We start from the raw sequence: 13,497 nt of genomic DNA, 5'->3' as shown, positions 1-13,497 counted from the left end.
CACCAGGGCCTATCAGTCTGCCTTATCTTTAGAGGGGCAATAGTCTTGACAGCACAGACAATAGAGATTGTCCCACATTTACAAGGTAAAAGAAAAAATGTGTTGTGTATCGGCACAAATTCCTACTACTGGGAGACAGCTGCAAGCACCCAAAAAGAGCGAGTATGTAGAATCTGCATAGTGAGTGCTTGTGGTTTGCACTTTTGTGCTGCTGTTTGTGTATTTATAAATACGGTCTCATCACCTGTGCAGAAACACAATAAGCTTTCCCATTCAAATAGGAAACCCTTCATGGTTAAGTGGCAACACGCAATGACCTGTTGACAAGGGTAGCTTGGTCCTGCTGTCATCGACCTGTGGTTACATAAGGGCATCTAGTAGGCCCATGGTATGCCATAGTAAAGTTAGTTAAGCTTTATGGAGTGTAAAGAATGTTTGTATTTTGGTGAGTGTGTATTTAAAACTCAAGGGGTCGAGCAAAGCATTCTTTCTCAACCATGTGTCATTGTAAAGGTAATTTCAGAGGGTATAGAAAACATGTTTTGTGTTTATATTAACAAGATAAGAAAGACCTTTGGTTTGAGTTATTATTATATAAGTTATGTTAAAGTTAATGTTTGGCATATAGTCAAGTGTGCTAAGGTTAATGTGGCTTTGAATGCACACCAAAGTGCCAGTGCTAAGGAAAAGCACACCCCTCACTCCTAAGGAATGGTATGCTTTGAGTCATAAGTGTGCCTTTCAAAATCCCACAGGTAACTATGGTAACAAATAAGTCTGTCTGAGTATACCATGATTCATGTTGCTTGGTTTTCCCGTATGAACTCCTTTGAGAATGGAACCTTTTTTTGTCTTTCCTATTTTTATATTGACACTTGGGGTGTGAGAGTGGGCGGCGGCGTCTCATAGGGTTCCTTACCTTCATAAAGCTGGGCGTACTGCGGGAACCCTGCTGCTCGAAGCCATGTACAGGCCTCTTTGGCTTCGATCTCTGTAGATGAGACAAAGTGGAAAAAACAAAGGTATGTTAGGGTGTTGTGGGAGACAAACCCCAAAAACCCACCTGAAACAGTAAATATAATCAAGAGACACACATAGAGTAACGGGCTAAATAAATTGCAATACCACATTTGATTTAGAAAAAAACTAAAACACCCTTGCAACACTTATACATTTAAAGTTAAGTACGTCTAAATGAAGGATCCACCGATAGAGGTTATCCTGTCAGTAGGTAAGACAAAACTCGTGAACACAGCATTTCAACAGGCCAGCAGCGTATCAACTGTGAACCCCTTGACCTTATTAGCTATCTCACACTTGGTCACTCTCCTCTCACATGCTCCTCAAGCCAGAGTTCAAAGCATCAATCGTGCAAATTGTGTTAACCCCGTCACACCCCAAGTGTGTGGCACTTAAGCTCCTTATACAGGTAAGGCAGTTGTGTTCATTGTTCACACAGAGACCTCTAACATAATATATTCAGCCTTTTCCCATACCACACAACTGTCCCCATAGTTTATTTCAGGAACCTTGGTTGGTTTGGACGCAAAACACTTCCTGGTGTTTTATTCACATATCAGATGTGTGTTTCTCAAGGGTTCATCAATGCCGTTACGTTACTACAATCAAACCCTTATCCGTCACTGCCAGACCAGCTCTTATGTAACTTCCTTTTAACATAAGGTGTGACATTTGGGCATGTGTTGCTAAGCACTGACTGAATATTGAGGTCCACTGTGTGTGTCACAGGAGCCATGGCGATGTCTCCCAATTGTCTGCGAAAAGCTCATACAGTAGACACATGCCAAATGGCTGCCCAAGCCTACTCAATTGCTTCATCATTCACCCCCAAAGCCAGCAGCTCATAAAGAAAATAAAGACAAAACCATGTCTTTAGGCCTAGAGGAACTGACTTTACAATGTCCTCTTTAGTGGAATGACAGCTAGTACAAATGTAGCACAACCTTGAGAAAAACAAGTAGAACAAAGGCAGGAAAAGACAACGGCAATGGCTGAAAGTGACAACAAATAGGAGGTAGAAAGCGAAAAATACTTGCTAATCCTGTGACTCATCCGAGAACTGCTCATGAAGTCTGGCACTCAGGCACGATAGATAAACAGTTCTAATTCAAATTCTAAAACCCTCACATTTTGACATAATGGACTTTGCACTTTTCGTATGGGGTTGCTATGTTTGGCTTAGCGTGATTTAGCTAATAGTTACCACCAGTAACAAGATACAGAGTAGTTTACTTTATCTTCAAAACATCAGTCTGGCAGTTCCATCTCATTACAAGGCTAAATTACACCAAGGAATTATAACTAAATAAAACACACTGTACTGAAAGTAAAGAAGAAATAGCTCATCTTAGGAACTTATATTGGATTTCGGTGGAGAGCTAAAGAGTTGAAAAAGGTAAATGTGTAAAAAGGAATGTCACACAAGTGAGACATTAACAACTGGGAATTGACTTGGCATCAACAAAAGAAAGGTAACTATAAAGTACTGTCAGGGAGAGGGAGAGGTCAGAAGAATACTTCTGCTGGAAAGGGTCTGGGCTCAACCAGATACGAGCATTTACATACCATCAACAAGCCTAGACGGCAGACAAACTCACTAACAACAAGGTGTGACACGACTAAGACAGGGTCTCCCCCCTGCCACTTCAGGGGCCAGCAACTCTGACTCTGTGACACCAGCATGCACCCAAGTGTCAACAGCACATTAACAACTATGTTTTAAAAGCGATTTTATTTGACCAATCAGCTCCAATTCCCTGGTGAATGTGAAATGGCCTGTCTCGGAAGCTGTGTGTTTGGTGGGTGTGTTGACCCTAGTATTTTTGGATTGTACTGAACCCAGAGGATCTTAGAAACCAATGGGTAATTATACCAACATTCTTGAAGGCCAGGGCTAGACATTCTTGTGTTTGCTTGTGTAACTTTGTGTGTGTGAGTGTGTGCACATCCAAGTCTGTGTGTTTGGAAAGACCAACCTCATGTTTAAAGACAAACCACTCAAAAGACAGTAGAGCTATTGAAATGCAAATAAGACATACAAACACATGGTTAGCTTTCCACCCCCTTAACCCCCAAAAGAGGGCTATGGGATCCATCGAGTGTCTTTGCAGGGAAGCTATCCAGTGACACTACCCATTGGACTACAATGTGTGTCAAAACTACTTTACAGTGACAAAATGTGGACTTGCTGTGCCTAGCAAAGTAATGACAGTATTCACCACGCGGATGGATAACACTGAATATTAATGGTCACTGCAACACATTGTGTCTTTATACACGCACAGAGTGAAGCAAGAATACATTTTTCTATCTTTTGTTTGGCTGCAGGAAGTGGACAGGGGCATGGGGCATCTGGCACAAACAACCTAACAATAGAGCCACACAGGCATAACGTCTTGTGTATCTGGATTTAAAAAAAAGTTTGATCAAAAAAACTTTAAAAGAGGTTTAAAGAATATTCCAGGTATCTCTGTCTCAATCCTTTCAATATTTGTTTGCTTTAATAACTTGAGATTCATGGGAGTACTTTATTTTTTTGTCTTCCCTCACTGTCCACCCCAATTCCTTAGTCCTCGCCAGGGAACTACCTCACTTCCTCTTCCTGCTTCCCTCACAGGAAGAGAGCCGCGCGGCGCTGCAGTGGCCACCGACCACCCGGCTGTAAGGCCCTGCCTTCGTTTGTTCCTGGCCAGATAATAGGCCAGGAGGCAGCCAAGACAAACATTGGCTCCGGTGATTGTGTGTACGTACCAAAGGTCCTCATGGTTAAAGACGGCTACAAAGACCCACTGGACAATTCTATGTTTTACATCCAGCACTAAAATATGAATATATTTGATGATAAATCACTTAGTTACCTTCAAATAGAAAACTGAAGTGTAGTACCTTGAAAATGATGGTGAAATGTGATCTACTTCTACCAAATCGACGTACAGCAGATAAAATATATAAAAGGACAGTACAATACTGAAACTACTATAAGTCCTGGCAAAGTAATAATGCAACAGTTGACCACACATTTCCTTATGTGCAGTGTAATTTCTGACGTGACGCACTCGGGACACATTCCTTTTCAGGCTTAGATTTAGTTTTTACATCTAGCAACAACTGTTAAGAAAGAAATATACGCCAGTCCAAAACAACTTTTCAGCCTTTTGTCATTTTGACCCAAGTGACTTAAGGCTTCAACAAACATAAGGTGTCATTCCCTGACTGCAAAAGGTAATGGTCTGCTAAAACAAACCACCTCTTTCTCCTGATTGTTCATATATTACCATCACTGATTGGTTGGCTTGGAGACAATCTGACAGACAAACAAACAGCGGGATACGGTTTATATTCGAATCTGGCTCCAAACCAGACCAGAACTACTGGTCCTGCTGAGGAGTGTCTGCAACACGTCCGTCTAGCAGGAGAGAAAGACAGATGTGGCTAAAACTGAACAAGCCTTTGAGGACCAAGTAGCATGAAATAATAAATGTTGAATTATCTGATCATTTGGAAAAATGTAGAACTTATGTTATGACTTTATGGACAGCAATTCTGACATATCCTCTCAGTTGGAATGTTGGATGTAAATGAGCTCAAACCACACAATAAGACGCTCCTCCTCAGTCGGTAGGAAAGACAGTTTATCACCAGATTATATGAATTATACAAGACAAGCCAATGCTAATAGAGATTTCATATTGACTACAAGTAGCTTTTCTCCTGGAAGGTTGCCAAAGCTGAGTTGGTGAGCACCCAGTCCGGGTTAAGCCTTACCTACTGCCCACTACTAGAATGATCCATCATAGTCTTTTCCTTGCTTTCCTTTTCCCTGCTCTCACCCTCACCCTCATCTCCTCTGCTCTCTCTCTCTTTGCTTATTTCACCTCTGCTCATTCCTTCTCTCTTCTCTCCTTTCCTGTGGCAGGAAATTCTCACAATTGCAGACCATAGTTTGCAGCGGGGTCTTACTTGGCCGAGCCTGACTGCTACGCTCCAGTGGGAGTTTGTGAGTGGCTATAGCAAACAATGCTGCTCCCCACCTCAAAGGCTGTACTGCTTTACATGGAGGTCAAGAGCCTGAATAAAGTTATCACTGGGACTCGGGCTTTGAAGTTGGCAGATAGAGATGAATGCTGTACTAACAACTGTTACTGAATTGAGGTGGCTTATCTGGAATTACCCGATCGTAGCTGGGTCTCCAAGTGCCAACTGTGAAACAACCCAAAAGGCTAAACAGAGGGTTCTTATCAAGTCCAGGTCTGAGTGGGTTTAGATAGGTGATGGTGATAAACTCAGCCAGACTCTGTGGCTCAGCAGTAATCTACAACAGGCAAAGCCAGGAGCCTTGATGCTGACAATGTTTGTCCTTTACCTCAACAGTGACAAGGACAAACTTCTGATGTGTTCATGAACTTGAAGGCCGTCCTTTTTGATTCATTCATAATTGCGTTCTTTGTGAAACTATTTTCTTGAACAATGTCCCAAGGCAGCAGGGTCTTACTTGGTTGAATCGGTATAATAGCATCAGGACAACTAGAGAAAACAACAATTTCAAATAGACACAAAAACAATTGTAAAGTGACCAATGTAAAATCCCTCCAATAATAATGGAATGCAAAGATGGACGATAACAGATTTTCTTCCTGATGGGTATTAGGTTTTGTGATACCACGGTGGAGACAGCTGGCGTTCCCTGAGAAGGTCTGGCTGTGAGCTAATTGAGACGATGCCAGGAATATGACCATCTGGCAGGCCTCAAGCTATGCCCCATAGACCGACACACACACACACACACACACACACACACAAAGGAATGGTAAGGTTATTACCATGGTCCATTCCACTCATCTACCACCAGCCGGGGAAGGCACGAATGCACCAACACATACGCATGCAAACAAACAGCTGGCCCAAATGGATCATCGCAGAGCTAACCCCAAAGGCCACTGTTTCCCTGACGAAAGATGTATGCTTAGACAGAGGACCGTAGCCAGGGATCAGGTGACCAGTCGTTTTCAAATCCTCTGAAAAGCTTTCACAGCCAGATGACAACTTACCTGCCAAGGACCCCCCTTGATAAATATCAATTCATAAACAGATCCCAGGTCAGACCGGTGCCTTCAGCAAAAAAAAGAACATATGTGTCTCCTCACAGGATATAAACAGTGTCCCAGCTGCATGTCTTTCAGATAGGGCCCCAGCTCACTTCCTGCTTCACAAAGAATGTATATGAAGTGTGTTTCCTTAATGTGTCTCTTCTCCCACCATAACACAATACATTTTCTTTCTTTCTTTTTTTTTACAAAAAAAGGATGACTAGATATTTCTGGGTCTGGACTACTCTTCTGTTGCAAATAGTCACTCATGTTGTGTGTGGAGGTACGTTATCAATGGCATACAGTCTCAACAGTAGTATTTATTCTAGATAATGTTCATTCAGCCTGCATCACGGTGGCTGGATGTCTGTGAGTGTCTTTGAGCACGTCCTCAATGGTTATATGGCTTAACTAAACCCACTGCCAGGCCTGAGGTTGCTGATAAGGAGCCATGTGTTGGAACAGACAGTTGAAACAAAGGGCCAAAGCCCACAAATCAAGTCAAGCCTGCAAGCACAGGACTTAAAAACTGGATTTTATACAGCCTCAAAACATGCACCTCCAATTCCCCCGTCAGCAAAAGGTCGGCAGTCAGGCAGGCAAAAGGCACAGTTAAACAAATTGGGCGCACTGAGATTGCAGAAATGTCGCAGACTGTTACGATACCCTCTCATAATCTTAAAGGACACTAAATACGACTTGAGCTGCTGAACATTCCAGTTCACGACCTTGTTTCCACAACACGGATCGGAGCTTCATCCGATTAAAACCGTGGATTGTGTGCCAGTCTGTCGTTGCTCCTTTCGATTGTATGCGTAAAAGCGCAGGGTTCAACCAAAGGTTTTTCTTAACTCCCATTACCCATACGATCGAGCGTTATGTGGAAAATCTCGAGGTCGAGGTGAAGGAAACTTGATGATTCCAGCGAGTTCTCCCCAATAGTGAGGATATTGGAGACGCGCGGAGTAATGCGCAAAGTGGAGAGATTTCTTATCTGACAGCCCCCCAGCGTTGTACCTTAAAGGCGACTTAAAGATTGTTTACTGTAAAGTAAAATCCAAAAATGCAGAGACTTGTTATGCTAAAAATTGCATTTTAAAAAAGCACATTATGGGCTTCTAGTGATCTATATTCCTCAAGGATCAACAGGAAATCGCTTGGATGTAGTCTACGTTAACACTTTACTTAAACTAGAAAACAAATCATAAATATATTTTCAAGAAACTTGACATAATAGTTATGGAATCGACTTACGTGTCAATATCATCTTGTAATGTCGCGACCAGCAGCCTCAGCATAAAACCAAACTCCAGGCTGCGCCCCGGCAGGCAACTACTGTCCCGGTCTCTACTCCACTGTTAAGGCGAAGCCCGCATGATAAATCCAGTGTAAAGAAGAAAACTCAAACTGCACAGCCGGTTGAACATGTCCTCTGACCGTTGCGCAGTAAATCCACGGTTACAATTTTGATTCGGCGGCAATAAACACAATCCCACACAATCTTCAAAATCCTTCCATACACCGCGAGTGAGCTGAATGAAGCGGTCCCTCGGCAGGAATGTGAATGAAGAGTTGTGTGTGATTCAAGCTTTAGGAATGGGCAACTCTGCCGTGGCTCCACCCCCACCCGCTCACCACCTGGTAAGAAGCCGGAGACGCACAGATCCACTCACAACAACATCGGGATAATATGCAGGTGGTAAATTGATAGAGATTACAATATAGCCTATGTCGTAAAAGTGTAAAAGCGCATACCAAAGTGATTAAGTCACGTCTGTAGCCTACTTCATCTCTGGCCACTGTTGAGCTTGTTTTCTTGTCGCTAACTTCATTAACTGATTTGTTTCTTTCTCAAAAATGTGCTTTGCAGATGTTACTCACATAAAATCGCAAGTGATTGACTGAGCTCCCCGGGATTCCCCTGTATTAATTTCAGCTCCTGCCTCATCTGAGCCTCCGCCACCTCCCCTAATAGGCAGCAATTGACTAGGAGGTTGGTACCCGGTTTGCATATCATTAGAAAATACTGGAGACAACGAGAGACGCTCTATTGTGACGCAAGATTAGTCTGAAAAGCGCAAATGGTGCAATGAAAAGAGAACTGTTGCAGGTATGGTAATGCCTTTGTATACTGCCCCTGCGCGCCTGACGCACGTTCACCATAGAGGTTTAAGTTGGAGAGGTTGGAGTTACAGGTTCTATTCTACAATAACAATTCGTTGGGTCCTGAATGCAGGTTTTAGGAGGTTTAATGATGTAAACAAAATATTTTGATCACACATTCACAAAGAAAGTCAATATCACTTGGCATAATATAACTAATAATTAGGTTTCTGTAACAATAGATTGACTTTAAATGTATTGTTTGCCACACCTTGAATAAAATGATATACATTAGGCTACAATCAATGCCAGGAAAAATGTTGCTGCCTTGCTGATATTTTTTTAATTAAAGTGGATTTGACTGCCTGTGTGTGGGAGGGTCAACCATTACTCATTAATAATTGGTCTATTTGATATTGTCCACTTTTCCAGCCATCCTCACAAACTTTTATACAGTTTTTTCCCCAAGAACCCCTTAACGACGTGAGCTTTTGGCATCAGTCATCTCTGTGTTATTTCCATGGTGACACACAGGCTCTGAGATGGTGCAAAAAAAGGGAAAGCCAGACGAGTCACCATATGGCAGGGAAATACATGTAATCCAAAATTTGGACTGCGAGAGGGGTGGGAAAGGATGATGCAGAAAATCCTGGCTAACTGCAGTCTGCCGTTGGCCGCCATATCTGGTCCCAGCTGACAGAGGAGTCACAAGTGATTCACCTAAAAGACATTTCTGCCAGCTTTTAAAGTGAGAAGAAACACAAGTCTCTACACTACAGCATAGGCATGTCATGAAGAGGGGATTGGAATCATTTGAAATTGCAGGGCATACAAAAGTTTTTAGTACACTAAATGTATTTGTTTATATACAGTAGGCCTATGTATATTATGTTTTAAAGATGATTTTTTTTACAATCCTCAGCCATAAAAATCTAAATGTGTTATTCTACAAAACACCCTTCCTCAAAATTAAGGCTTTTTGTTATAACAATGCTTTATGTCTGCTTCGTATTTGAGCGGGAACATTGGTTGATTTAGCACTTACTATGACTTCTACAAATATAGCATCAGGGGTGTGTGGGAACCCAAACTGAAGTAAAGCCAATGTCAACAAAACACAAACAGCTTTACGGAAGTGATAAGCAGCCTTAGTGTACTCATATTCTGATTCAGATCAGAAAATATTCCAAGAAAGAGTATAAGTAAACAACACAATGAATCTGGCAAAATAATAAATATTAATTAACTATAAAATATTTTCGACGGACACATTTTGGCCGGTACTCAAAAGGTATCAAGGTTTGCTACCCATGAGCACATCCAGCTAAAGTGCAGGCATTACATCAGCAGATAAGTGCTAATAATACCAGCTTGAATATCAAATAATGTCAAGTGGAAATGTGATCTCATGAGCTCAGAAACTGAGGAAAACTTTTTGTGATTTCTACCCTAAATCTGCAACTTGAAGAGAAGAAAGGAAAGATAATTATGGTCTGGTATAAAAAAGAGAGAGCAAGATAGGAGAAGGATGAAAAAAGAGAGAGAGAGAGAGAGAGAGAGAGAGAGAGAGAGAAAAGCCAAGAGAGGAAGGGAGAGATGTAGAGAGATTACCAAACAAGGCCAAATCCCTGAGCCACAAAACCCGACCACCCAGTGGCTGCACCCAAGGCCCCCATCCTGGAGCACCCCTCGCCCGCCGAGATGTGTCAACTAACCTCCTGCCTAGAGTTTTTGGGGCGCGTGCTCTGAAGCTACTTTGTGGTGACCAATACACAACAGTGTCAGCGATTGTTGGTGGACGTGTGTGTGGTAAAGTGAGAGAGATCAGACAAGGAGACTACCGCTGCTGCCAGTTGCTCCGGGGCAAATGAGTGTTTCTTTTTGAGTGTCTACAATTTTCATTCATCAAAGCTCGTCAGAGAGTCAGGCGCTTGTTTGGCTTATGATTCAGATACAGATCAAATGCACACAAGTATAATGAGGGCTCTGGACAAAAGAGAGGAAATAGGGAGATGCATCAGTGTTAACAGGAGGCAGACACCAGGGATTAGGACGGCATTAAATGTAACTTTTCCTTGCAAAGGGAATACAAATAAACACTTATAAGTTTTAAGGCTTTTAATACGGTGAAGTTCTAGTGGAATGTCTCATGACTCATAGTACATTTTTCTCATGTCTTTAGCTTTTGAAACAAAAAACCCTGGTGTAAAAACAAAATAAATCAGAAATGTACTTATAATAAAAAGGTGGGTGAAGGTCATGTTGTAGGTTGTCACATACAGTATGACCCTGAGACAGAGGGAAGGGAAAAGGAAAGTGAGCATGGGAAGTCATAAAAGAAAGATAAAAAAGATGAATAGAAATAAAGTGGTTTTGAAAATACAGAAAAGAGAGAGAAAGATGGACAATATTACCCTGATATGGAGAGACGTCCTTTGGGCTATCTTTGGGGTTTACGATCTCTACTACTATTCCTAACCCCAAACAGTGGGGCCAGAGGAGGGTCAACGGGCGGACGTGTCAGTCCAAAACGCACACAAACACCCTAGGCCATGTCAACAAAGAGTCACAGAAGAGATAACCAAATGATGGGTCTGCAGAGGTCATATTGACCATCCTAAAATAGACATAAACATGTAAAGCGCGCGCACGAGTGTGTGTGTGTGTGTTTGTCAGTGTCTGGACATATTTGGTTTTCGAAGTTGACAATTGCAGGTTGCAAGCTTATTAAAATGCTTGTCAAAATCAATGAGTAGGTCAAATAGCAATCAAAAACACGGCAGGGGATTTTATTTTAAAGGGCTACTTTTGTCAGTTTAAATTTTGTGTGATCATGTTTTATTCAGTGACAAGGTACTGACTGTCCTTGAAACTTGAATCCAAATGCCTCCGGTGACAAGCGTGTGTCCTCTGCCATTCACTGATTCATTTTGAGATAATGAGATAAACTGATGTGTGTGTGTGTGTGTGTGTGTGTGTGTGTGTGTGTGTGTGTGTGTGTGTGTGTGTGTGCGTGTGAGAGAGAGAGAGAGAGACAGAGAGAGAGAGAGAGAGAGAGAGAGAGAGAGAGAGAGAGAGACTGGAGGGGGACTGATCTTTTCATAACAGGAATCTTCAGAAATAGTTCATCCATAGTTTTGGGGAACATGCCAAAAGGACACTGATTTGAGAGAGAGAACAAGAGAGAAATGGAGATAGAGAGAGAGAGAGAGAGAGAGAGAGAGAGAGAGAGAGAGAGAGAGAGAGAGAGAGAGAGAGAGAGAGAGAGAAAGAACATAAGCCTCCATACACACAATGGTAAGGAGGAGGAAGTGTAAGGAGACTGAGGCTTGGACCAGCACACACACACAAACAAAGGAAGTGTGAAGCAGACAGAGGACCAAATGCCTCGCCGACACCCTCTCCGGGCTTTGATTGACTGACCGCGATCACAATAGAGGCAGTGGGCTGACACACACACTTACACTAACAATGGATCGGCGTTGTATCTACATGTATTTTCAACCAGGAGGCGGGGTAAAACAATTAAATAAAAATCTTTACTTTGGATCATTCATTCATCATCGTCAGCTTTTGCTGTTTTCACATTCAGTGGAGCTAAGACAAGTGCAACAAGTACTCTTTCTTAAGTCCATGTACAGAACATAAAGAAGACACAAACGCTTGCATATGCACATGCAGTCTGGACGGTGGAGCGTTACAATTTTAAAAAGGAGAACTTTTTTTTTTTGAGGGGAGGCAGAGAGTGTGAACTGGGAAGTACAAGATCAATAAAATGTATTGCTACATATTCTTTTTTCATTAGTTGGTGTAACATCATGCTGCTGTCATTGTACTATTAAGCTCCTTGCACACATGACCCCCACAATGGGTGTATGCACTGTTTCCCTGTAAAGCACCACCATATGTAGTGCTATGCAATCTTGGCAGGGCTGTACGCTTATTTTTTTAGGTGGTAGCACTGGTGTAAAATGAGGTAAAGTAATTACTGTTTGGAATAAAATTGTGCCGCATAGTGCCTGATATTTCCAAATTGAGCACATTGGTTCATTAATTATATCAAAATAACTCAAACAAGATCATGTCTTCCATAGTGTTCATACAACTCGCACCTGTTCCTTGTAAACGATGGGTTAAGTTGTTCTGGTTTTGTCAATGACATCTTCGATTGCTACCACATGTGTATTCTAATGGACTCTAGTGTGAATTTTACCTCATTAAAATGTTGACTGGTTTAAAGCATTTATTAGTGGGCAAAAAAAGGTAATGACAGCAGCCCCTAAGAATGTTATCTCTATTGACATCCTCTGATGTCATGATGAATGGTTGTGGATACAGGCAGAGTTGGCCTACGGCTGGAGGAGTTGGCATGGTTGTCAAATGTATGTCAGTCATCTTTCAGCAGCAATGAATCATGGGGACTTGAGAGCAAGATTTAAGTTGCAATGCAATGAGATGACGAGCCCTGCAGCAAGACTGTGTAGGGTTAAGTGTGTATGAGGAAGAAGGGGACGGAGTGGATGGATGTTGGATGTGCCAAAGAGATGGGAAGTATATGACATCTGCTTGTAAAAAGTGGTGTGCATGTGTGTATGTGTTTTTGTGGATGCATTCCTGATTTTTTTCTTCTATTTGATTGTGTGAGTGGTGTGTTATTAACTTTTATATGTATATGCCTGTGCGTCCCCCATGTGCACGCCCATACTGAGGTGTCCAATAACCCCTTTAACAATACAAAGTGCAGAACTCTCTTTACTATTTTCTTTCCTGTGTTTGACGTTTGTCATGGATTCCTGACCAAGTGGAGCGAGGTCCAAATTCCAAAGTACCATATGTCCGCTCTCTATTGGTGCGGGTTTCGGACCTTAAATAACGCAGGAAGTTGATGCTTTAGTCTTCCCTGCTCTGACCCGTGACCTCCTTTGAACCCTGACCTCTAGCAAGCCATGTGACAAACCATGCAGACATCTTGGCTGTCATGACAAACACAAACCAGGTTCAACCATGAGATTATCACTGATCCTTTGCAAAAGTGCACAGAGCAGGTTTAAATTTCAGTGATTTATTCCAGCTCCCAACTTCTACCAGCTACTGTGTCTTTTATTATTTTCAGTAGATACAATGAGAGAAAGAGTGCAACTGCAGATCAAGTTCCAGTTAAAATGTACTGCATAGGTGTGTTGGCCTAAGACACACTTTGCTGTTATTTTCTTTCAATGAAACCTGAATATTGACTAAATTATCCAGTGCTGGTATAATTCCAGTAACGTTAGTATTCTCTTCTTCG

The 13,497-nt window shown here is 42.1% G+C and overlaps 1 protein-coding gene across 3 annotated transcripts in view; it reads right to left on the bottom strand.

Annotated features, from left to right (window-relative positions):
- Positions 1-13,497, bottom strand: part of dlc1 (DLC1 Rho GTPase activating protein) — an 86,096-nt gene that overhangs the window by 20,217 nt on the left and 52,382 nt on the right. For 2 of the 3 annotated variants that reach the window (XM_080029459.1, XM_080029460.1), the window contains exon 6: positions 920-991. In XM_080029459.1, the coding sequence (XP_079885585.1) occupies positions 920-991 (72 nt within the window). Of the gene's footprint in view, positions 1-919; positions 992-7,361; positions 7,653-13,497 lie in introns of those variants that run through there. The other variant, XM_080029461.1, reaches the window with a different exon arrangement.

This window comes from Ammodytes marinus, assembly GCF_949987685.1.
Source record: "Ammodytes marinus genome assembly, chromosome: 6".
In the NCBI taxonomy this organism is placed as follows: Eukaryota; Metazoa; Chordata; class Actinopteri; order Uranoscopiformes; family Ammodytidae; genus Ammodytes; species Ammodytes marinus.
The sequence above is the reverse complement of the archived record's forward strand: the minus strand, read 5'-3'. Positions and strand labels throughout refer to the sequence as shown.